The sequence below is a fragment of the Phascolarctos cinereus genome, unplaced genomic scaffold (genome assembly GCF_003287225.1).
Source record: "Phascolarctos cinereus isolate Bilbo 61053 unplaced genomic scaffold, phaCin_HiC Scaffold_1;HRSCAF=81, whole genome shotgun sequence".
Classification (NCBI taxonomy): domain Eukaryota; kingdom Metazoa; phylum Chordata; class Mammalia; order Diprotodontia; family Phascolarctidae; genus Phascolarctos; species Phascolarctos cinereus.
In genome coordinates this window covers 119,974,412-120,001,319 of record NW_027555514.1, presented here as the reverse complement: position 1 = coordinate 120,001,319, position 26,908 = coordinate 119,974,412, and the positions used below count along the sequence as shown (strand labels likewise).

Below are 26,908 nucleotides of genomic sequence, written 5' to 3'. Positions count from 1 at the left end.
GATATTTGTAGGTATTTTATGCTTATTTTATGGCCCCAGACACCACAAATGATGCCCTGTTGGAAAGTGGAGTCTTCAGAACTGTACATGCAAAATTATATTTCTTCTCAAGCTCACAAAAAAGGGTAAATGATTCACAACCAGATTCCTTCTGCCTTGGGAAAGAATATCTGGGTCTTTACATTAAGGACAGAAAGTGCTCATTTTTGTTACCTGGAGTTCATTGGGAGCCTGTTAATATGTTTTTCCTGCAGTCCTCACGCCTTATTGGGAATGAACTATGTCACAGCTGAGATGGGGCTCTAGCATGGCCTGAGCAGGCCCTCTCCCAGAGCCTGTGATAGAAGAAATTGCTGCAAAGTCTCTCCCTACAAGGAGAAGCTGGAGACATCAAAATGAGTAAGTTTCATAGAATTATTGCTCTAGAACCTCCCCAACTCATGTTTTCTGAAAGGTTAAAAAATCAGGAGGAAAGAGATACAACTGGGATCAGCCCAAAAGGTGTGATTAGCTCATAACCCTGCCCCAAAAAAGAATGCAACTCCATTTGTTGATGATGCTTAAAATTACACTATAAATATCCATTCCTTTGGCATAAAACTTTGAATGCTATTCAAAATAAATCTCCTGCCTGGAGAAAAACAGTTTTAAGCTCTTGTTAGTCATTTACTCTTTAGTATGAATCTGTTCTTTGATAAGAGCTTTTGATAGAACTATTAAACAGAATTCATCATATTTCATCCAAAACCTTCAGAAAATTCCTATTTGGAAAGACTGCACCACTATCTTTTCAGTCACCCAATTTTTACTTTACCCTAGTTTGAGAAAATCTGGTTGGTTTTCATTTATAATTTTTGAAATATGGTATCCTGGTTTTGGTTTTTTGGTCATGGTTTTCAGGAGATGTGATGATTTTAAAATTTTCCACCTCAGCATCTTTTCCAAGTTACTCTTTTTTTTAATATATATAGATAGTCATAGATATCTTAAACTTTCATCTTTTTTTCAGTTTTAAAATTTTTGTTCTAATGCTTCTTGTCTCATACAGTCATTGAGTTAGGTTTGATTTCTGTCATAGTTTTCAGGGGATCTGTTTCTTGGGTTAAGATGTTCCACCTTCTGTGGTAAATTTTTTCTATTAATTCTATTATCTTGAACTCTTATTTCACTCATTATTCTATTCTTTAATGCCTTGATTCATTTCATCTACATGTTCTTGTAGTCCTTGTGGCCATACCATTTTTTTTTCCTCTCAGGCATGGATTGTAGTTGTTGTGGAGTTACTCTCTTCTTCTTCTGTTGTGGGTTTACTTCTTGGGTATCTCTTGCTTGACCTGTACTTCATAATAGTGACTGGTGTATTCTGTTTACTCATATTTCCACCCTCAGTTCCTGACTTGGGTTTTTGTGCTGAGGCCAGGCTCTATCCTTTCCCATTCTTTTGGATCCAGGCCCATTTTCTGGGTTCCTGCTGCTGGCTCCTTACCTACCCTGACGTATCAGTACCCCAAAACAGCAGCAGGCTTCAAAGTTCCTGATCAGAGCTTTACCATTGGCCATAACTAATAAGGGTGCAACTATGGGAATCCACCCCCACCTGATACCACATGGCCTCCCTGATCTAGCATTACTGGAAGATTCCAGTCTATCCACTTGAGTTAGCTTTCATGGTGGGACAACCTCTTTCAGTGCTTGAAGCATCTTCCTGTCTCTTTGTGCAGTCCTGGCCTGGATGAAGTAGCTTATTGATGATTCTCTTTGGAAGTCTTGATCATTATTTGATCTAGTTCCTTTTTTAGATTACTGCTGGAGTATATGGGGGAGAGAAGGTCTGCTCTACTACCTTTTGTGATACCATCTTAGCCAAACGTGCTATTTTGAATAATATTTTAAAATAATGACTATAAGCTGCCTCTTCAGATACAATGTAAGCTCCTTGAGGGCAAGATCTATTTAATTTTTGTCTTTGTAAGTGCTTATTAAATGCTTACAGAATGACTAAAAGGAAGAAAGTAAAAAGAAGAGAGTGAGTACCTAAGAAGAGAGGAGTAAGTTAAGGAACTTGAAGGCAGAAATAACTAGCATGCTTCACACACTTACAATTTTGCTAGGAAGCAATGGCTACGTAATAGTGTCATGGATGTTATCTGTGTGTTTGTCCATGTTCCCTTTGCTAGATACGCTTCATGAAAGCAGCTTCCTCACCAATACCTTGATTCCTTGTTCTCTCCCTCCACTCCCTAGAACCTCTAGCAGTGTTTTCAACATGGTAGGGCTTATTAATTGGTTGCTTGGTTGAATTTAATCTATTTGAATAGTGAGATTCTAGTGTATTCAATAACTAAGTGTCTTTCATTCTGTAACTAAGAGACTTATAATAATGAATTTCTGCACTGACAGGAACTAAACAGAACACAAAGAACCCTGTATTAAAAGCAGTCTTTGAGATGAAGCATAAGACGTCCAGGAAAGAAGAATAGAAATAGGAACCAAAAATATCATTAGCCTTCCCAAATCATAGCAGATGATTCTTTCCCTCACAATAACTTCACTGTTTGAGTCTTATTTCCTCTACACAAATACAGATTCTTCACTTGGAGCCTGAAATAAGCTTTTTTTATTCTTCTTCAATTCTTTCATGACATACATCCGATTTTCCAAGATCAAATTAAATTTTTAAAAAGAGGGGAACTAAATTTTTAGGCCACCTAAATTTTGTTTTTTAAGTTGCCCAAAACTTCTACAAAGATCTGTGCTCCTTAAATTTCTATTATGATTGGGATACATTTTCATAAATTAGAAAACAGATCCATAAGTTTCAGAGATTTTATGTGGAGAGGTTGAACTGATTTAAATATGTGGAATCTAAATTCAAAGTCTTGTATCCCCAGTGACCAGCACATAGTAGCTGCTTAATAAATGCTTGTTGACTGACTGAATACAATTATACAATAATCAAGTAGTGCAACAGTTTTTCATCGGACAAAATTAATGTCCAGAGAACAGATGTGACTTATCTAAGACCCTAGTAAGTCAGAGAGATATGCCTCTGACTGAGGTATTTATTAGTAAGTTCAGTGTTTTTCCCACTAACCCACAAAATTGGCTAAAATTATTCATAAAACATTATAAAATATCTTTTTTTAAAAAAAATCATTTCTGTTTTCAAAGACTTGCTACAGCAAAATGATGATGCTTTTTGTTAGGCTTTCTTATTATTTTGCTCCCATTTTGTTCAATTATTATTCACCTAAAACTTAGAGCCCAATCTTTATGATTATGTAGCTTGTGCTTCAAAATATAAAATGTAATCCAATAAATATTTTTTGAGTACCAACCATAAGCACAATAGTGGATTGGGGCATGTAGTAGGCTTTTAATAAAGGCTTGTTGATTATAAGATATACAAAAAATTCCCCTGATTTTGAGCTTAAAATTTAATAGGGATGACAAGGCAGGCTTTGAGTTAGTATGATAATCACAATACAAAATAGAGTTTAATACCATGTGAGGGTACAAAGTGATGCATGAATTCAGAAAAGAGATAGTATTATTAGAGAAAGCTTTGTTGAAGAGATGGCATTTGGGTTGGGACTTGAAATGTGGCTGAGATTTCAAAAGACCAGAACAGATCAAGGGATTGAGCATGTAACTAAAAAAAAAAAACCCTCAAAAAAGCAACAAATCAACAAACATCAAGAAAAAAATTAGAAATTCTGAAAATCAAAGAGGCAAATATATTGCAAAGAAAAAAATAAATAAAATTAGGAATTTGTTTTTGAAAAGAATAACTTTAACTAACTCTAACCCTAATAGACATCAGCTAATTTGATTTTTAAAGGAAGGAAATAGAATCACCAAAATGAAAAAGGAAAAATCACAACATATGAAATAGGAAATAAGAAAAATTGTCAACAAAACTATTTTGCCCAATTACATGGCAGCAAAATTGGTAACTTAAAATTAGAGCCGAGTGAAATGAGCAGAGCCAGAACCTACATGATGACCATAATAATAATAATATAATGGAAGGTAATTCTAAAGATCTCAAAACTCTGACCAAAGTACTGACTGACTACTCAGGAGCTAAAAATCTATCATTTTTTTTTTTATAATATTGGTACCTGCTTCCCAGCTTTTCATAGAGAGGTGATGATGGGCTAGAGCTAGAGAATCAGACTGGCATCCTCAGACTAGGCCAATACATTGATTTGTTTTGTTTGAGCAAATATTTTTGTCAAGAGGAGAAAGAGCTTCTACTCAGAGAAAAGGAGAGAGATGAGGGCCATGGGAAAACAAGTGTATGAACAAATTTTTTTTTTTAATGCACAGAAGGAAAAAAAAGTGTAGAAAGAGACATAGAGTGATTCTGTTCTCACCTTGTTCAAGTTCTTTTAAGAAAACCCATGGAACAGCTCTCAATTTCTTACAAAAGACTCTTTCCTGTCCTTTTTATCTTGAAATATCTGCATTCATTGATGCAAAGTACAAGATGAAAGTCCAGGATTAAGTACATGATTAAAATTTTTTTAAAGGGAAATTTTTTTTAAATAAATTCTATAAGGATTCCTGGTGAGATGTCTAGAGGGTTTAAATTCACTCAGGCACATAGAATCTGGTGCTTCTAGTAGTAGGCAGAACAACCCTCCACCAGATATACCAATTATACTGAGTTCATTTTTTACTATGTAATGAGATTACACTTTAGTGTGAGTCTCTCACAATTAAAACAAGCAAAAACTTGGTCCATTCACCTCCCAAATAACACCATTTATCACAATCCCCATTCTCATGTAAAAGGTTGCCTACAGAATTCTCCTTCATTTCATTATTTGTAATTAGGTGCTGGGAAGTTAAGGAAAGCTAATTATCTTCCTGGCATTTTAATTATTTAAGACTGGCTTTCTTTTCTCACCTGAGAAATATTTATGACTTCATTTCAAACATAACAAATTTCACTCATGAATCTAATACTCCTTAAGTGGACTGAGAATTTAAAAATTCTTAGCAGTCATTCTTTCTGTAAAATGCTATTAAGAAAATAACTGAAAATGTTTTTAGAAGTGCTACACATTGGATTACCAGTAGAAAATGCTTTTGCTCTATTTCTCACTGTCATATTGAATTAACTTTTAAATGCTTATGTTGTACTAAAGTCTTTATCTTCTTCATCTATGCTTTGATGGTACAGAGGATGATTATCAATGGTTTCTTAATTTAAGGTGCAACTTGTAAGATATGGAGTCTTCTCTAACTAGGTCAAAGCTCTTTCACATCCAAACAATTAATAACAATAATAATGCTAATTGGACTATATGTTATACTTAATTATTCATCATAATGATCATTATATTGGAATAAATAATATTTATGCTACATGTATAATACTTTTACTATGTATTATATGGTATATTTTTGTTATATATGCATTTACTTAGCATTATTATTATTTAAGTTTAGCATCTATATAGAGCCTTAAGATGAGATAACATGTAAAGCTTTACAGTGTTTTACATGCTATCTTGTTTGAGACCATTACATGTCCATTATACACAATAGAATATCTCAGGCATCATAAGTTACCTAATGAATTTACAAAAAAAAATCCATTCTTATTCTTTAGTTCTCTGAGACTGTCAATGTAAAAGGTAACTTTTAAATGAATACATTATAATAGAAACCTGACAGCACAATCCCATAAAAATCTTATTAATTTGGCCACTTTTTTTTTTAAGATTGAAGGGGTTTGTACTAGAATTTTTAGACAGAAATCTGCTGGGTAGTTAAATTTAGAGGACAAACAAGCTGGCATTTTTCTGAGAAATAATGTTTCCAACAAGAGGAAAAATTACATTGAAGGTATATAAAAAAAGAAACAAAGAACTTCTTAGAGCTTTAGGGCAAGAGCTAAACAAACTGAATTTGCTCACAGGAAGAATATAACAGTACCTGTAAGACAAGTTGATAGAATATTTCAAAAGTAGATGATCTGAAAAAAGTCAGTCAACATTTGCATCAAACCAGATCCAAGAAACTGATGCTTTCACAAAACTGTGAATAAACAGAATATATAGAGGTTGAAAATGAGTTCTTTGGGAGAGCATAAAAAATAGTCAGGTATATTCAAATATTTTATAAAAGAGATTCAAGGACAAGAATCAAAATAAAAGTTCTGGACCAATACAACTTTATGAATCAGACTTCAAAGCAAAAGAAGGGGAAAAAAACATTCAGGAAGTATTTACAGATTTTTATTCTCAAAATAGTGTGCATTCCTTAACTCCCCTTGTTTTACTAGTTGTTACCATTTGAAGGAAATTTTTCTTCTAATTGGCATATTATTAATAAAAGATCATATATTTTAAAAGTACTTTACCATTTCCAAAACACTTAAAAATTTTCATTAATTAAATACTTTACAACCCTGTGAAAGAGTCAAGGCAAGAAACAGTTTCCCCTTTCTTAACATGGTAAGAAACTGAAGCTCAGAAGTATTCCATGACTTGCCCCAGGTTGCATAGTTCATATGAGGCAGAACTAAAATCTGAGGCCAGGCTCTGTTACTCCTAGTCCAGCTCCATGGACAATGTTCCCACAAAGCCACGAATATTCCCTCCTTTATCTAAATTTTTGCTGAGACTTTGAATGGGAAATGCTTCTGTCTTTGTCCTTCTGTCTCTCCCCCCTCCCTACCCTCTGTCTGTCTGTCTTTTCTGTTTCTCTCCTCCCCTTCCAGGCCAGTCCTCTTGACCTATGTCTTGCCACTGGACCCAGATGCTTTGGAGGAGAGAGTGAGGCTGGTGACTTTGCACAGCTCTGCCTCATTTAAATTCAATTCACTTGCAAGTCAAGACATCACCATCCTGGTGTCACTGGTCCTTTTCCAGACCGAAAGAGCAACAGCTCATCTCAACTCCACAAACCTTCCTCAACTGCCCTAACCCAGGAAGATCACTTCTTCCTTTCAGCTCCAACAGTCCTAGTCAGTATACCATCAGTTAATATTGTTTTATATGTTTTTACATGTTTTTCCCGTTTCTGCTTAGGTCATCAGCCCCCTGAGAGTAGACATCATAACCTATATTAGAAATTAGAGTAAATCACTTTTGTAGCTATTTACTATGAAAGGTTTTTTTTGCATATAATCACTTATCTAAAATAGGTATGGCCACAAACTCCCCTGCTTATGAAAATGACTAATTAATCACCTAATCAAAAAACTTATTTCTTCTCACTAACCTCAATCCCTCTCCCACCATGAGCTCTTTAAAGGAGGTTAAGGAAGAAACCGTGATGACTGAGCCCAAGGCTATTTAAGTAGCCATTTGATGATGGTTGCTTTTAAAGTGACTTGAATAGGAAGGAAACAGCATTTGCTAAGTCCCTACTATGTGCCAAGCACTGTGCTAAGCACTTTACAAATTTCGTCTCACTTGATCATCACAGCAACCTTGGGAGATTGGTGCTGTTATTATGCCCATTCTACATTAGAAAAAACTAAGGCAGACAGAGGATAAATTACTTACCTAGGGTCGCGAAGCTGGTAGGTGCTTTACACTGTATTTAAATTCAAGTCCTCCTGACTTCAAGCCCAGAACTCTATCCACTTGTCATCTAGCTACTTCTACATAGAATCAAATAGACTTGCTCCAGGTCAGAGAGAATGGGGGAAAGATTGATGCAGCCAAAAGTATCCCAAACTTCCACAGAGTTCTGAAATGATATGAATTAAAACAAATATCTCCAGCTTTAGTCTTACTGGGAACAAAGGATGCTAGTTAAGATATTGGTGCCTACCATTCCATGACCCAGGTGCTACTGTAGGCTGTGATAGTTCGGGTTGGGAACATGAGAGGTAAATTAATGAAGGATGGAGCCAGGCATGTAATGGATGGAGCAGCTAGTAAGTAGGTGGGAAATGGTGGTAGCAAGTGGAATGAGGAAGGAAAGATAGATTTGAGAATCATCAGCATAGAGATGGTAGTGAAATCCATGGGAGCTGATGAGATGAGGGCCCAAGACAGAACCCTGTGGGACACCTACAGTCACATGGAGATGCAACGTGGTGTAATGAATTCTGCTAGCTAATCTCAGAGGTATAAAGGATGGAGTTCAGACATTTCCCTTAATTAGCTCAAGTTATCAAAACTTGACAAACTACATCCTAGAGCATTGAAAAAACTCACTGATTTGATTGCTAAGCTATCAGTGATCTCTGAAAGAATATAATCTGAAAAGTACTGCATTAAAAAAAAAAGGCAAACATCCTGAATTTCAAAAATGGAAAGGAATTATCTTTCCAAAACAGGAAAGATTGTGAGTTTAATTGATTTCAGGTTGACTATGCTGAAGCTGACCCTCTTCTTTGTGAGCCCTGGGTCACCTCCATGCCATGAGGAGGCAGTGGGAAAAATTGTGTCTCTAATTATAAACAGTACCTGATTGTCTGCTGTTATTTATGGCTTGCTATTGATTGAAGAAGTGTGTTGGGCATCTCCCTGCTTGGAACAAAGAATTTTAGTTTTTTCTGACCTTTGCACTAGTTGAGTTCACCTGTTTTGAACTGGGGCCCCGTTATTGCCAACTACCCTATCCAATACCTTGAGAGAGAAAGAAAAAATACAAAAAGAATCATTTTCCATATTCTAAAAGTTTTTGCTATATCTTTTACTTGTGTAAATGAATGCAACTTTCTATACTCACAATTACAGTTCAACCATATAGAATTCTTTTTCAAAGGTATCTTTGGAAGAACAAAAAGGGATAATGAGTTAGAGGGTTTGGGTTTGAAGCTTAGCTCTTGACATTTAGGACCTGTCAAACCTTACCTTTGATAAGAGAAACTCCCTGGGCCTCAGTTTCCTCAAAATGAGGCAGAGCAGACAACCTCTAAGATCCTTTCTGGCTCTAAATCTGTGATCCTACAATTTATGATTCTAAGATTTATCCAAAAATGGAGATTTAGACCTCAGAGGTACAGTTATATAGATTTTCATCTTTCTGTATTTCCTTGCTTAAAATGTCATCAACAACTTTATCTGACAGTTATTTTCTATTGAAGGGGTCACTTTTATTTAGTCCTCTACTACGTCACTTAGTCTCTCTGAAACTATTTCCTCAGCTGTAAAATGTGGTTAATAATAGCACCTACTTTTGCAGTGTTGTAAGGGCTGAACAAACTATATGTTAAATGTTTTGTAAACCATGTTAGCTGGTATTACATAGATGCAGAAGGCAAAGTACAGTGTACTGAAAAGTCATGCTTGTGCTTCTAAATATTGAATCCTCTAATAGGGGCTTATGGGGTACTCAGCAGGACTAGCACCTGCTGTGAGGTCTTGCTGAGCCCTTTTCAGGGTTGCCCATCCGCCTCATTCAACTCTCACCTGTGGCTCCAGAAAGCTGTAGTACGCACAGCAGCCACATCCCAGTGAAACCATCTCAGCAGATGGGCTAAACCAGGCCAAGGGTAACTGACAGGCCTCAAACCCATCAGTGAGTTAGCTGGCTAGAGGGATGTTTACCCTAAGCATGTGAAGACTTCCCCAGGCCACAAGGGTGGCTGAAGCAGGTGCTGTGGACTGCTTAGAGCGTGGTCAAAGATGCCAAGGTCATCCATTGCATCCTGAACCATTGTTTTGACTTTGTCTTACTACTCAGAGACTCAGGAAGAGTGAGGCTGGTGACTTCGTACAATTCTGCCTCACTTAAATCCAATTCATGAGCAAGTCAAGGTATCACCTTGTGATGTCATCAGTCTTCTTTGAAAACGAAGGACAAACAACAACCAAGTCTAAGGCACTATTCTAAGGAATCTTACTGAAAGCATGCCTAGCCTTAAGTTCTAGACCTAGCCTCACCCTTCCTTCCACATCTTCAGGTCTAATCTTTTACGTGTCACAACAGGTTAATTTAACTTAAACCATGACATGAGACTGTGGCCACTGGCCAAGGCTCACCACAGCACATAAAAACTACCAGATAAGATGATGAGGCAATTCCTCAAGTGTGGTGTCAGAGTGGAGTTTGTAAAGGTAGAGTCAGTTACTATCAATCTTTTTGCTGACAGGGTGTTTACCAGCTCTTTTTAACCAAGGCAGGAAAAGCAATTACTCAGTATTCATATGCTGCCCACCCTGAAACAAAGTAAACTCCAAGATCATTTCTTTATGTTTTTCTTGCCCTTATTCTCTTTACTGTGTGAAAGTCACCAAAATCACACGTGCATTTATTGCTCTTTCCTTATATTCAACATTTTATTCAGTTATTTATTTATTTTGGTGAGGCAATCGGGGTTAAGTGATTTGCCCAGAGTCACACAGCTAGTGAATGTTATATGTCTGAGTCTTGATTTGAACTCAGGTCCTCCTGACTTCAGGGCCAGTGCTCTATCCACTGCGCCACCTAGCTGCTGCCACTTATAATTCAATATTAATAGGCATCCCTGGCTGTAGTAAACATTAGCAAAATGTCAATAATAATCACATTTTAGTCTTTAGTTGTAAGAAACATAGATAAATGTATATTTCAGTATATGATGAACATTTATGATTCTAATTTTGAAAGATACTGTGAAATAGAAGGTAAAATTTCATACAATTTTCCATCTTGGGAAGGATACGCCTAATGGTTGATTTCCCTGGAAAGTGAATTAATTTATCATTACTGAATTAATTTATCATTAAATAAGACTATCGAAGAGAGAAAAGCAGACATGAATTGTTTCCAAACTAATTTACTCTATAATATTTTCAAAGAAATTACATAATCAACATGTTCTCTTAAAATACCATAAGGAGAAAAAAGGGAGTTCAAGGAAGATTATTCTGATCTAAACAGGGAATTTACCTTAAAACCAGCAACCATCAGTGCAGAGAAAACTATAGAATTCTTTCCTAAAATGCAACTCTGAGAATTATGTTTGGGAATAGTTCATTTAAAGTAGCATGTTTTCTAAGCAGAAATTCTTTTATTTAGTTATTCCTCTACAAAGAAATCATAATTTACTATACTGAGCTTACACCTTACCATTCAAAGGAACTTGAGTTAATCAAATTTTCTATTCTCACAGCTAAAGTCATTGACAATGTTGATATAGAAATTAAAGCAAGTAATGAAGCAAAACTTGGTGGAGTTTTATGAGAAAAAAGAGAAAATCAATGACAGATAAATGGAAAGAGCAATCACCAAATTATTCTTTTTTAGCCCATGCCTCAAATAGCTTATCTGAAGGTATGACAAAGATAAAATGAAAATGCACTCCTTAAATTTTCTTATTCAGCATCTTTCAGAATTAGTGTTAGGAAGCTTCAAAATGTCCTCAATTTTGACAGGTTGGTTTGCATTTTTAAGGAATAAACCCATTTTAACAGTCAGACTCACAGGCAAGGTATGATATGTAAACTGTTACTATAATAGAAAACAATTTAAAAACAGTAGCAGTTAAAATGAAAATGTGAAATATCTTGTAAAAAATACTAATTAGAAATTCCTTACATTTTTGACCCAGGGACCCCAGTAATAGTCGGATCAAGGAAAGAAATAACGGTCTCATACACACCAAAATATTTATAACAACACTTTTCATAATAATGTGGCAGCACAGACAGAATGCTGTACTTTGAGGCAAAAAGATCTGGGTTTGCATTCTGCCTCAGACACTTACTAGCTGTGTGACCCTAGGAAAGTCACTTAAACTCTATAAAATGAGGAGGTTTGACTCAATGACCTTTAAAGCCCTCCTGCTCATTTTCTTATGATCCTATCATTGAGGAATGGCTGAACTAACTGTGGTATGTGAATGTAAAAGAATATTGCTGTGCTGAAACTGAATACAAAGAATGAAGAGACCCATGGGAAGTTTTGTATGAATTAATGCAAAGTATGTAGAGCCAGGAAAACAATATGTACACTCCATCAATGAAAATGGAAGAAAAAAACAACCACCCAACATCAACACAAACTGGACAAATGGACCACTATGTAATTATAATGATCAAGCTCTCTGCAAAGGAGAAAATAAGCCTCCCCTTCCTTCTGTGTAGAGGTGAGAGACCATGGATGTGGAACCCTGCAGATACTATCAGACTTGGCTGATGCATAGGTTAGTTTTACTAACTTGTTTTCTCTCTGTAAAGCGATATGTTTAGAAATGATGTTAATGTAAAAATAAAAGATGTCAATAAAAACCTCAGAAAGTCACTAAATATTTTAGAATATTTTATTATAATTATATGAAGTTAGTTATATATCAGAGGCATATTACATTATTATACATTTATATTACATATATACTTAAACATTAGATTAAATCTTCTGCAACCACAGTATCAAAAATCCGATAGCAAATTTCCTGTTCCACTTCATTTCTGACATTATAAGACTTGATAAAGCATTCCAACCAGGGGTATTCTCCTATAAAAAAAATAATTTACCATTAAAACTAAGAACAAAAAATCAAAATATATAGGCAGATATAGTAGCCATTACCCAGAGCTAACTGCCAGAAATTAACTTTTTACATCTTCAACTAGTATATTCTATCACTTTTATCACTACTTTCAGAATATAAGTTCCTCAAGGGCGGAGAGTTTTACTTTTGTACTTGTATCCCCAATACCTAGCACATACCAGGCCACTTGTTGAATGATTCCTAATCAACACTATTGTATTGCTGTTCTCATAGCTCCATTATAGCTATCATTTGGACTGCCAATGGATGCTTCTCCTCAGGTCAATCTAAATGAAAGTCTCCCTTTGCCTGGATCTAGTAGATGAGTGAAGTCAGTATAGTGGTGCATGATGGTATACCTGAGTCAGGCACATTTGAAAAACAATCCAGATAATTCCCATAAATAACAATGAAATTTTCAGATGCCAACAGCTGGTGAAGATTATTTTCAAGTTCTGGTTGTAAGTAAAGTTGGCTCGAGAGCTGTGTGTTACTGTTACTTCATTAACATTGTCATCCCCACCACTACATTTGACTTACTTTGCTTTGAGAGACTGTAAGGAAGTATTGAATTTGGAGTCTGAAAGGGCTGGGTTCATATCCTGCCTCAGATACTTACTAGCTATGTGACTCTGGGTAACGCACTTTATTTCTGGGACTCAATTTCCTCAAATGAAGAGTTTAGACTTGATAACCTCGAAGGTTTTTTGCAGCTCTAAATCTATGATCCTGCAAAATGAACTTACACAATTTACAGGAAAGTCGTTAAGTACTTTTAAACATCAAGTTTGAAAGAATCTTGGGAACCATGACTGGCACAGTGCTTATTGATTATTTAACAACTAGCATACATAACCCAAATTTATGTTTTACTGGAGATAAATTGGGCTCCATTCCTCCATGTAGAACTACTATTTTTACTCACATTTGTATATCACTTAAAAGTTTGAAAAGCATTTTATATACATTATAGCTTTCAAGATGCAATTCAGTAACTGCCTTGTGTTCCCTATGAAATATCTCTTCCATTTGTTCTCCTTGGCCACTTCAGCCTGCTGCACGAAAATGGAGGGATTTGGTGCAGCGGAAAAATTTTTAGTGGAATACAAGAGTGCTATGGAAAAGAAGCTGGCAGAGTACAAGCATAACACCAACGAAGCAATTCAATTTAAATTAGTACGCTTTGCTGAAGATCTTGACAATGACAGCACAACTTTTATTCCAGAGAACAGCCATCAAATATTTGGTGATGATAAAACTGTCTTCAGTTACAAGGGTCTTAAGATTATTTTGTACCATAATGCTGGTAAAATGCTGGTAACTTAACAACACTGTTCTGAATTGAGTATGGTCTAAAGTTAGTGAGAATTTCAACTGTGTAGAGGCAGATGATGTTTAGAGCAAAATTAGAGAAATCATTCCTCCAGGATTTTGTACAAACACACATGATCTTATTTCATTGTTGGAAAAGGAAGCTAATTTAAAGACCTTTGGAACATTACTCCATATGTACTCAGTTCACAATAAGGAAGCAGAAGAAAACATTACCTACAAAATACACAAAGCTGACATGACACATACAGGCTTTCGAGAATATCATGAAAGGCTTCAGTCTTTTTTGATGTGATTTATTGAAACTGCTAGCTTTATTGATGTGGATGATGAAAGATGGAACTGCTTTCTAGTACTTGAGATTAAAGATGGAGCTACGCTTTTTGCAACTATAGGCTACACGATAGTCAATAATTACTATGTGTACCCAGACAAAACCTGGCCATGTATAAGGCAGATGTTGATACTGCCTCCCTTTCAAGGTGAAGGCCATGGGGCCCAATTTTTTGAAACAGTTCATAGACATTACAATTCTTCTCCAATAGTTCTAGATATTACAGCTGAAGATCCATCTGAAAACTATGTGAAACTAAGAGATTTTATACTTGTGAAGCTTTGCCAAGATCTGTCTTGCTTTTCACCAGACAAGTTAACACAAGGATTTAGTAAAGATATGGTGACAGAGGCACAACAGAAGCTCAAAATAAATAAGCAATATGCTACTCAAGCTTAAGAAATTCTCTGATTACGTGTGACTGACATGAGTGATGCTGAACAAACCAGAGGTTATAGACTGGACACAAAAGGGAGATTAATTGGTCCATATAAGAAAAAGCAGAGATCTTGCCAAAATGAGAAGATGTCTCAGGCCTGCAGAGCTGACAAACCTGATGAATCAAAAAGACATAAGCATGCAACATGAACAGTTAGAGGAAAGCTTCCAGCAACTTGTTTCAGATTACAGGAGGATAATAGAACGACTTGCCTAAGCATAAATAATCGACCTTTCTGGACATGAAATTTGAAGATTTCTATACATTGTGCTGTGAAACACCTTGAATGGCTTCTTAATTGATAAATCTTATGTGACACTTGTATTTAAAGGCTATCTTTTTTTCTCTTAAAAATATCTCTTCCATGGTTTCAAAAAATTTATAAACTACTAACTTTTGATCCATAGATAGCTGCAAAAGGATGATGAAGATGTGTGATAACTGACAATAAGTTTGTATTCAATGCCATTTGTGGATGATCATAAGCTTAGAGCTGGAAGGAACCTTAAAGGACATCGAGTTCAACTGCTTCACTTTACAGATGAGGAAACTGAGGCCCAGAGAGGTTAAGTGATTTGCCCAGGGTCACTCAGCTAGTAAATATCTGAAGTAGGATTTGAACCCAGGTATTCCTGGCTCAAAGTCCACCATTTCATGCACAAAATCATACTATGATCCTTTCACAAAAACTTAAGGGTTATTTGTTTAAAGTTATAATAAAAAGAATTTATAAAGAATGGTTTTCTCCCCCATATGATAGATTCATTCTCCTGATAGAACGTAAGCTCTGAGAGCAGGGTTTTTGTATATCTAGGGCCTAACACAGCACTTGGAACACAAGAGCCAGTAATTAGTGTTTGCTGATTGACTGATATAAATATCAGAGCTGTACTTTTTATTTTAAATGGGTCTTCAGGAAAGAAAATGAACACAAAACTTGAGTCCTGCTCAAGTGGCAGACCTTCAGTTTTCTCTACTTGGAGAAAATCTTTCTTTTACACCTTGAGAGCAAAGCCACTAAAGAGAGGGATGGGTTCATATTCTGTCTCTGCAGCCCTAGCAATTGAGATGGTGCCTTGTACACAGGAGGTGCTTGGTAACTGTTTGTTCAGTTGAACTTGGAAGTCCAATACTTTTGGAGGGCACTGTTAACTCAAATTAAATTTAGAGTTAAGATAGGTGTATTTTGGAGAGGGACTGTTAAAACCCCTCAAATTAATAACTGATTATACATTACAACAACACAGTTTTATAAAATATACAACTTTATAAAAATAAGGAAAAGTATATGAGTTAAGATTTTGTACATTTTATCTCCAGCCATAGGTTATAAATAAGATAGCACCATTTTGAAAAGATAAGGTGAAATTCTGAAAATACGATTGCCTACCAATTTTTTTTCCTGGCGGACAAAGCATATACATGATCATTTCCATATTTTTCTGAAGGTCATCACTGTTTAGAATCTCTGAGGCAGGAATTTGAAAAAAATTTTCCTGAAGAAAGATAAGAAAGGTTTATACCAGAACATGAGGAAACACTCATTCTACATTCACCTTCTGTAGTTAATGCAGACATTTTAACATTTTCAAATTGCCTGAAGCACTTTAGGGCATATCATTTAGAAAAATAATCTATACATTTAAAATTAATGACAGGATAAATTCAAACCCTGACTTACTACTTTAAGATATGACTATTAAACTTGTAACAATCACAAGATATCTGAATTTCTTTACACATTCTTTCTGGGATTCAGAAACATTCACCTCAATTGGAAAATTTTAATGTCTTCAAGTCTTGTTTATATAAGAACTTTTGTATAAGAAAGATTCAACAATTATTAGAATGATATTATAAACTGTATTATTACATTATCATGGTTGTTGTTGTAGTATTAGAAAAAGAGAGCTTTCCCTTTATTCTCCTCCAGAATTCTCTCCCGGTACTCCTAAACTCAAGTAACTAGTAATGTGGCATCTTACTCTCTAATTTTTATCAATTGAATCTAAAATTTATTGTGTAAGGAGGACCCAGTGATGAGACTCCCTCTACCAATGGAGGTGAGCTCCCATTCTGCAATTTACAGAATTAGACAATTGTCTGGGTCATTAAAAGTTTAAGTGGGGGCAGCTAGGTGGCGCAGTGGATAGAGCTCCAGCCTTGGAGTCAGGAGGACCTGAGTACAAATCCGAGTTCAGACACTTGATACTTACTAGCTGTGTGACACTGGGTAAGTCACTTAACTCTGATTGTCTCACCAAAAAAAAAAGTTTAAGTGACTTGCCCAGGGTAATAAAGCCAGTATGTGACAAAGATGGACCTTGCACTCAAGTCTCCATGCAGTCTCAGACACCAAATCTAAAAGACTCTTCTTATACTCTAATAAGGTAAGTGAAATGCCAGCTACAGTGAATGTATAGTAGATTATGACCATTCTGCAGCCAGGTTCTTCACTTATAGTTGGGGTAAACTGTTCTATACAGGAACACTTATATCCTATGTAGTGGTAAGAGAAGTGATGGTCATCCCCCATATTTTCCACCCTTTCCCTCTTTCTGTAACATTTTCACTAACAGCTGACATTCACACATTTACATCAACTAACGCTTTCAAGCTTATTAATTTTATATAAGAACGAGAAAAAGAGGCTTTTCCAGATCACATGAACAAGATGGCAGATTAGACATTTTCTCCAACTCCTACAACCTTGCAAAACCTCTTCAAAACAAGAAATTATGTGGCAAGGATAAAGTAACTTTACCAGTATCCATGGTCTAGTTCTTCTAGAATCCAAACAATTAAAAAAAAACAAACAACAAATCAGAAACTCCCAATGACTCAGCCATGTGGGTGGCTGTGTAGCACTCCACCAAGCCCGAAGAAGGCAGGACAGTACCCAGTTGGGGCCAATTTTGACCATCCAAAAGTCACTTGAGGCAGAGATCTAGATGGTGAACTGTGAATTGCTCGGTGTGGGATGAAGCTGAGATGCTTTGAGATTCAGCCCCCAAGGAAACCACAATCAGAGAGGACGGAGTCAGGAAGTGAATGATAAGGAAAATAAGGGGAGAGAAAAGTGGGGAAAACATAGCCAATCTTAGTAAACATATTCTGATTAAGACCTCACAAGATCTGTTACTTACACAGTCCATTAGGTATACTTTCAGGGTTCCTGTTCCATCATCAAGAGTAAATGTCATAACAAATACATACTGGAGTGGTACAATGCCCAGTGCTAGTGAGGGAAAAATATGGTTAAGTTTTATGTATTCATTATTTACTGTATCAGGACAAGGCAAAGGTTAACTATAATAGTTCAATAACAATGAAATAAAAGACATTATACAATCAAGGCTAATTTGTATGTTGATATAAAAAAATAAGTACATCTATTCCTGCCTCCTTAATGCTATTTTAAAGTCAGAACTTACTTTTCAACTAGTTATATCTTGGAATAATCTCCATACAATTGAGTAGTGATGCCTGACATCCTGTGCAAGCAACTTGACTAGTTTTCTGTATAAATAGCTACACGGTTTTCCACTAAGGGCCTTCTTCAATGCTTTTTTCCTGGCTTTGAGGTGACTTAGGCAACCTGGTTAGATCCTGTAAGGCAGCAGCAACAGAATACAAATTCTGAAAAGTCTGACCAAATTGGAAAGACTTCAAGTACGGGCTTTGCAATACAGTAACAGTATTTGTTAGTCAGACCACTAAAGTTACGGTCAGAGAGACACATCATTGTAGGGTTGGTCATCAGGATTAAATTTTTTTGGCCCCAGAAACTCATGGAGACTAATGCCTGGAAGGTTTATAAGCTATATTGGTAGAGGAAGTGCCCACGCTGATGAAAATATGGATTCTTAAAACATTTAAGTATTAATATTGTTATTTATTAGCTTGGACATGAACCATTAATTAAAAGGTACTAAGATATTTTTATTTGTGAAATCTATCAAATTATCTTTGCCCTTCGCTGTATACCATGAGGAGTACAAACCTAAAATGTTGCACAAACTGTTCTACTATTATTCTATAAAACCTGTACATTTTCTTTGTTATCATATAGGCAAATTGGACCATCAATGATTTGTTTAAAAGTTTAAGACTGGTAAATGAGCAAAAAAAAAAGTCAAAAGCTAGGGTTTTGGCATTTGGCAAGATTAGAAAAAAAATATGACAGAACCTGTACTGCCAAGAGTACCATAAATTATCATTAAGATTTTATGTAGTTCTTAGACATAGGAGATTCATTCAGTAGAAGACATTTATTACACACAATGAATGTTTATAGAATTAATAAATTTTGTATTTCTGCAGACTGTAAAAAGCCTAAAAAAAAATCAAATTTAAAGTAAATGAAAAATGGTGAAGAAAACTATCATATTTTAAAAGAAAAAATTCATTTGCCCATTGCATTGACAATGAGAAGGTATTTTTCTAGGTTCTAGGAAGACTGATGTGAATTAGTGAAAAGTCTGTACCAGGGCTGCAGAAGACACAAAGTTGGCCAGAGATAGTTAATATAAGGACTAAAATCAGTATTCACAGAGCTCTCAACATCTGGAACAACTGTCTAAGAGGAAATTTAAAGTCCCACACTTAGATTTCCAAAAAATAAATTGACTGAAATTATTTGAAATATTCTCAAGTGCTTTATGTATTCCCACTACAATCTTGATTTCTCTATGATTAACACAATGAAGAAAGAGTTCATTGAGCAAAGAGAAACCTACACTCACATTCCCAAAGATCACAAATGGTGAAGTCCTAATTAATCAAGCATTATTAGTATTGCTGTACTTTGAAAGTTACATTTACAGGCTAAGAAATACTACCTAACCTTGGGCAATGCAAACAGGTGTCCACGATGCTTCTTTAACAAGAGAATTCAGATTCTGCATTGTCTTCAATTTAGAACACTGCTTGCATCTGATGTGGAAAACAAAATTCTGATTAGTAAAAACAGTCAGAATTTCAATATTGTGCACTCACTATGAGCAATGTATTATGACAGGTACTGGGGGAGAGGCAAAGATTATTACATAATCTCTAACCTCTTAGACTTTGTAATTTGTGATAGACATATGACAAATGAATAACTGTATCTGGATTTAAACTCTATTCCTGAGCTCCAGTCCTATACCATCAAATGCCTGCAGAGTATCTACAGCTGGATGTTCCACTGGCACCCCAAATTTGACATGAACAAAACTGAATTCATACTTTTTCTTCTTAAATCCATCCCTCCTCCAGACTTCTGTATTTCTGCTGAAGTTCCTTCTAGGCCATCAGCATTATCGTTAATAGCTATTTAGATTATGTTGTGACATTGGCTGTGAAGATGTATCTTCTCAATACTCTTTGACCCAGAGATACCACTTGCAGGATTCAAGAAAGAAGAAAAGGCCTCATATATACAAAAATATTTACTGTAGCTCTTTTTGTGGTAGAAAAGAACCAGAAACTCAGGGGATACCTATTGATTGGGGAATGGTTGAATAAACTGGTGCTATTCATCCTTCCTTTTGAAGAGGACCAATGACATCACAGGGTGATGTCTTGACTTGCACATGAATTGTATTTAAATGATGCAGAGTTGCACAAAGTCATCAGCCTCTCTCTTCTGGAGTCATAGAAGATCAGTGGCAAGACAAATGTCAAGACAACTCCAGTGGACAACCAAGCTTTAAGTGCCCACAGTGCCTGCTTCAGCCACTTTCATGGCTTTTGGAACAAATTATTTTCATCCAACCATTCCACTAGGGGAAGTCTTCATATGCTTGGGGTAAACATCTTCCAACAGGTCCGAGACATGTCAGTTATCCTCAACCTAGTTTATTTAGTCTGTTTGTAAAGACAATTTTACTGGGATGTGGCTGCCATACATACTACAGTTTCTTGGAGCCACAGGTAAGAGCTGGGTGAATCAAGTGGACACCAAACGTGGATAAGCAGCCCTGAAAAAGGCTCGGCAGGCCCTTACACTAGAGGTGCTAATCCAAACTGGTATAAAACTACAACAGAATACTACTGTCAGTCAGTCAATAGACATCTATTAAGCATATACTATGTGCTGGGGAATATACCAAGTGCTTGAGACATAAAAAAGAGGCAAAACACAGTACTTGCCTCAAGGAGCTCACAATCTAAGGAGGGAAACAAATTAAACAAATATGCACAAACAAGCAATATACAGAACAGGAAACACTAAAAAAAGGAAAAGTACTAAAATCAAGAGGAGTTTGGAAACGCCTCTTGTAGAAGACAGGATTTTAGCTGGTACCTAAAGGAAGCCAGTAGGCAGAGATTAAAAAGACAAAAAAGGGATAGCTAGGTGGCACAGTGGACAGAGTACTGGCTCTGAAGTCAGGAGGACCTGAGTTCAAATCCAGCCTCAGACCAAACACCTGACACTAGCTGTGTGACATTGGGCAAGTCACTTAACCCCAATTGCCTCAACATAAATAGATAAATAAAATAAAATAAAATAAAATAAATAAAATAAAATAAAAATTAAAAAAAAGGACAGGTATGGGGGATGACCAGAGAAAATGCTGGAGTGGAAAAATGGAACAGTCTTGTTCATGGAACAGTCCGGAGGCCAGTACCACCACACTGAAGAATGTGTGGTGAGGAATAAGGTGTAAAAAGTCTGGAAAGGTAGGGGGGGCAGGTTAAGAAGGACTTTGAATGTCAAACAGAGGATTTTGTATTTGATCCTGGGGGTGATAGGGAGCCAATGGAGTTTATGAGGTAGGGAAGTGACATGGTTAAACCTGCACTTTAGAAAAATCGCTTTGGTGGCTTTTGTACTATACTAAATGATGAAGGGAATTTTCAGAGAAAACTGGGAAGATTTATATGAATTGATACAAAGTGCAATGAACAGAACATGGAAAACAATTAAAACTATTACAAAAACATGGTGAAAATTAACAACTTGGAAAGACTTAAGAACTCTGATCAATGCAATGACTAACCATGATGCCAGAGGACCAGTGAAGAAGAATGCTACCTATCTCCTAACAAGAGAGGTTATGGACTTAATATGGAGAATATAATATTTCTGGGCATGGCTAATGTGGGAAAATGTTTTGCTTTACTATATATATTTTTCACAAATGTTTCTCTCCCCCCATCCCACCCTTGGGAAGTTAAAGAGAAAAAAATGCTTAATTGAAAAAAAAATTTTTTAAATTTATGTTATCTATGTAGGCTCTCTTATACTAGAATTACAGAATTACAGAACATTACAGCAAGTGCTTTAGAGATCATATGATTCAGTTCCCTCTTTTTATAAATGAGCAAGCCAAGTCTCAGCGATATAAACCAAGTACCTTTATTTAAAACTTTCTTTTTGAGAATTATATTTCTTGAACAGATTTATAAATGTGAGTGTAAAACCAAAGAATAAATTAGAGATTTCCAAACCACTGATCATATTCAAATAAATCAAAGCTTTCTAGTTATCACAGAATAACAAACTTCAGTAAATATACAATAATCTAATACCAGTGATCTAAATAAAAAGTATAATGAGATAATGTAGAATGAAAATAATAATTTTTTACAACCTGCAAATCTTAAAAAACCTAAGCAAGTACCAGAAGTCCAGAAATATATTTCTCAATCTAGAGATATTTTCTATCTAAGCAAAAATTAAACTGGAAATTTCACTCCTTGAATTTGCAAACAAAGTGCTTTTTAATCAAATTAAAGCATCATAACAGTACTCTGGTACTGATTTATAAGTGTTCTGCATTATATCATGTGATCCTTGCAATTCATGTACCTATATATAAATTAAACATGGCTGAATATGGTGGTGTAAGCTTGTAATCTCAGACTGCTACTGGGGAAGGCTGAGGCTGATGAATCCCTTGAGTTCAGGGGTTCTGAGCTTCAGCAGGTCTGAAACCACTTGTGCTAAATCTAGTGCCAATGTAGTAAGTTCCCAGGAATAGCGGACCACCAGGCTAACTAAGGTGATATGCAGTATCCCAGAAAAATGGAGAACGGCAAGGCTAAACAGTGTTGGAATCAGTTCCATGGGTGGCTGTTGTACTTCCAGCCTGGGCAAGAGAAGGAGATACAGTCTTAGGTTGGTGGTAGACAGACAGATAGACAGACATATAGAGAGACAGACAAATTGATTTTAAAATCATTATCTTAAAAAAGAAAGGAAGGGGCAGCTATGTGGCACAGTGGATAAAGCACTGCCCCTGGAGTCAGGAGGACCTGAATTCAAATCTGGTCTCAGACCAGACACTTGACACTTACTAGCTTCGTGACCCTGGGCAAGTCACTTAACCCCCAATTGCCTTGCAAAAAAAAAAAAAAAAGGAAAGGACCTTATTTTATGTAATAGAGACATGAGTCACTAAATTAAAAATTATATTTATTTGGCTTCTAATTACACATAATTTTAGTTTGTAAACATACCCATAATGCCATGTTTTTCCTTGTATGAGGAATGGTACTGCCAGATCTAGGACAATGAGGTCTTCTTGGCTGGATTTCACAGGAATAACACCTTTAAACTTTTTTGAGAGTTGATAAATTTCACTCAATATTCCTCCTGTTAAAAGTAAAAGTGATTTCTTAGAAATAGTATAATAAATTATGTTGTTTTGTTTACTACATAAGGTTTTTCCATTTCTTATCATAGTTTTAGAATTAGCACCTGTAATTAAATGTAAGACAGGAAAAGTATTCCAATATATTAACTTAATACATGAATTAAGGCTAAAGAGCAAAAAGTGCAATCAAGGAAGAAACACTGAGCCATTCAGAATAATTTATTTTAGCAATTATATAAAACTTCAGATGAGTCATCTGTATATGAAGTTTTATTATATTATTACAAACAATTCTAAAATTAACAGTACCATTTGTTATAACAACAGTAATCATTTTCATTAAATGACAAAATTACATGTTCTATTACACAAAAAATGAAATTATATTTTTCTATCTGCTAATCATTAAGGTATAAAGAGTTAGAAGTGGCACAAGGAATTTTTTAAATCTTTTTTTTTAACTTTTTTTTTATTAATTTGTTTTGATTTATCAACAATGACTTCCAAAAACTTTTGAAATTTTTCTCCCCCTCCCTGCCCACTTCCCCCCCCCAACACAGGGCACAATCTGATATAGGCCATACATATACATTACTATTAAATATATTTTCACGTTAGTGATGTTGTAAGGAAGAACTGGAACCAATAGGAGGAACCACCAGAAAGAGGAAACAAAACACAACAGAAGAAAAAAAAATAGTAAATAGTATGCTTCCATCTGCATTCAAACTTCATAGTTCTTTCTTTGGATGTGAATAGCATTTTCCATCATGAGGCCTTTGGATATGTCTTAGATCCTTGCATTGCTGAGAAGGGCTAAGTCTATCAATATTAGTCATCACACAACATGGCTGTTCCTGTGTACAACGTTCTCCTGGTTCTGTTCACTTCAATCAGCATCAGACCATACAAGTCTTTCCAGGTTTTTCTAAAGTCTGCTTGATCATCATTTCTTATAACACAATAGTATTCCATTACATTCATATACCACAACTTGCTCAGCCATTCCCCAATGGATGGGCATCCTCTCAATTTCCAGTTCTTTGCCACCAGAAAAAGAGCTGCTATAAACATTTTTGTACATGTGGGTCCTTTTCCCATTTGTATGATCTCTTTGGGTACAGCCCTAGAAGTGCTACTGCTGGGTCAACAGGGGAATTTTTTAAATCTTCAAGAATGTTGCAATTAATTTTAATAGATTAATGTTTCTTCCATTCTTATTCTTCTAACAATACGGCTTAATACTGGAGCTGGATGAAGAAACATGGGTTCAAATACTACCTCTGGAACTTACTAGATGTTTGACATTGGGCAAGATACCTTTTCTGAGCTGTCATTTGCTTATCTGTAATATGGGATAAATACTAATAGTACCTACCCTACAGTGTTTTGTGAGGAAATAAGTTCATGTATTTAAGTGTTCTGAAAACCTTAAAAGCTCTACATAAATACTACTTTACTCCTCCTCTTACTACTACTACAAAATTCTCCCAATTTTTATTTAATCTTTTTCAAACCTAATAATCCAAATCCATAATTTAGAGATCTAATCCTACAGTTCTAAAAACTTATATTTTAAAGGTTTTCGTTCTTTTTTTTTTGCCAGCCAATAGTTCTGCCCTTCAATTGAAAACAATAGTTTTTCCTTTAATACTGCAAAGACCCATGTTTGTCCACTGTTTACTACTAGGTCTGTTACTGGCACTGAAATATTATTGACATTGCCAGCAGGATTCTATGGAACCCTGGGAAGCTAGCCATAACACTAGGAAACTGCTGTGTGTGCCACTCATCATTTTGTTCAGAATAAAGGCTCAGTGTTTGACAGTCAACTGGTACTACGGGGAAGGTAGGGTAGTTCAGGCTGGTAGTAGATACAGTATAATCTTTAGTAGCATAAGATATGCAGGGAATCTTAACCTTCCCATTAGATGGTGAGAAATTACAGTGCAGAAATCTATCTTCTAGCACAGGCAATCTATGTTCAAGAAATGGAATAAGTTATATCACTGAAAAACTTATGATCATAACAAGAGGTGGAATGGTAAGAGTGTAGGAAAACAGATAAACTGGCCAATACTTCCTCGGTATCCTCAAAGTATAAAAAGACCTTGACCTGCAACATACTGGATGGATTTTCTATAGAAGATATATGGAAAAACATTGAAATGAAATATAGCAAATTCAACTTCCTTTCCATTACAACAATGACTACAGTAAATCAGTCCCTATCCTCCAATGTGATTTTCAAGAAATGCTACTAGAGACATCTATATTCCAAAAATACTTCTGGAACTATATCTCCCGGATAACCATTCATCACAATAAAGATAAGGGGCATCTTGATATAGTGGACAGAGTTGGCCTTACAGTAAGAAAGACCTGGCTTTATATTTTACTTCTGAAACACACTAGCTGTTAAAGGCCTGCAATACTGCCAAGTATGGCTCAAATGTAACTGGGAAATGTTTAATGAAATAAATAAAAACGTAACAGCATAAATAATATCAAAATTTCAGGTTTTCTAAGTCAGTATGTCCCTGCAGGGATTAATTTCTATTTGAGCTTGACACAACTGTCCTAGATAACACTTTTAAATTAGAAATGAATTGCTGATCTGCATTGATGGAAGGAGTTTCTACTCCAGAAGTCCCTTATGTGGATACAATCATAGTTTAGGACTTCAGTTTTCCCATCTGTAAAATGAGAATAAAAAATAATACTCACATCACATAGTTGTTGTTAGGATTAAACAAAATGAAATATGCAAAGCACTTTGCAAACCTTAAAGTGCTATATAAATGATTATGTTCTGATTGATATTTATTTGGTGAACAAAATTTTTGTTAGCACAGAACAGAAAGGATGTTCCCTTTAATTATATGGAAGTTCATAAAATCTTTAAATAACAATAAAAAATATTTTAAAAATGTTCACTTGACTTTTATTGAAAGCAAACTGAAAAAGTAGGTTCAATATTAATTCTTGTTAAACTTAAGTTAACATTATTTCTTCTAAAGCTATCCCTTTCCCATTCTGATACCGAGACTTTACCCTGGTATGTTAAACAACAGTGACATCTAGAGGCCAAGTTAAAAGCTGCTGGTCATAAACCAAAAGCCATTTTATTATCCAAGCTCTATTTTCACACATTAGACAAAACCAAACAAACCATTAGGTGCAATCCCAAAAGCAGGCCCAAATTTAGATTCAGATACAAATATTCTGGGTGTTTTATAAAAAGAGAACAACAAAAACTTAAGACATTTTTGCAACTATCAATTGAATCAGTATGTCAGAGACATCACCTAACTTTTATGCAAAATTAACACTTTACTAGAGGAAAAACAACCTAGTGGTCAAGGCTCTTCTTATAACAAAAAAGCAATTAAAAACTACATACCTTCTATCATGATCAAGGTATCTTCTGGGGCATGGAGAATTCCATCGTGTTTTACGAAATGAATAACTATTTTTCTTTCTTGCTGGTTTTGGGTAGTCCACACTTCTGAGTCATATAGTGATGTATTTTGTAGTTTGGGATCTGACTGCTCTGTTGCAGCCTCTTGCAAAAGTAACTCAAGGTCACTTTCATGTGGAACTTCTTGCCTAAAACCATTGTATAATACATGATAGAAACAAATGATTTATAAAACTGCTTGGAAGACTAAAACAGTGAAGGTTAACAAACTATTATCAGTAAAGCACAGCTATTAAGCTATTTACTAAGTTTTTTATTATGAAGATGATCATATTTAGACAGTTAA

At 35.5% G+C, this 26,908-nt stretch overlaps 1 protein-coding gene and 1 pseudogene across 1 annotated transcript in view; one reads left to right on the top strand and one right to left on the bottom strand.

Moving 5' to 3' along the window:
- Nucleotides 1-12,206: 12,206 nt before the first annotated feature.
- Nucleotides 12,207-26,908, bottom strand: part of POT1 (protection of telomeres 1) — a 100,525-nt gene continuing 85,823 nt past the window's right edge. Inside the window, 6 exon segments of the mRNA XM_078153932.1 lie at nt 12,207-12,414; nt 15,947-16,052; nt 17,703-17,794; nt 19,403-19,491; nt 23,005-23,140; nt 26,545-26,750. Coding sequence (XP_078010058.1) covers nt 12,302-12,414; nt 15,947-16,052; nt 17,703-17,794; nt 19,403-19,491; nt 23,005-23,140; nt 26,545-26,750 — 742 coding nt within the window. The 3' untranslated portion in view covers nt 12,207-12,301.
- On the top strand, nt 13,490-14,772 carry LOC110194165 (histone acetyltransferase type B catalytic subunit pseudogene; annotated as a pseudogene).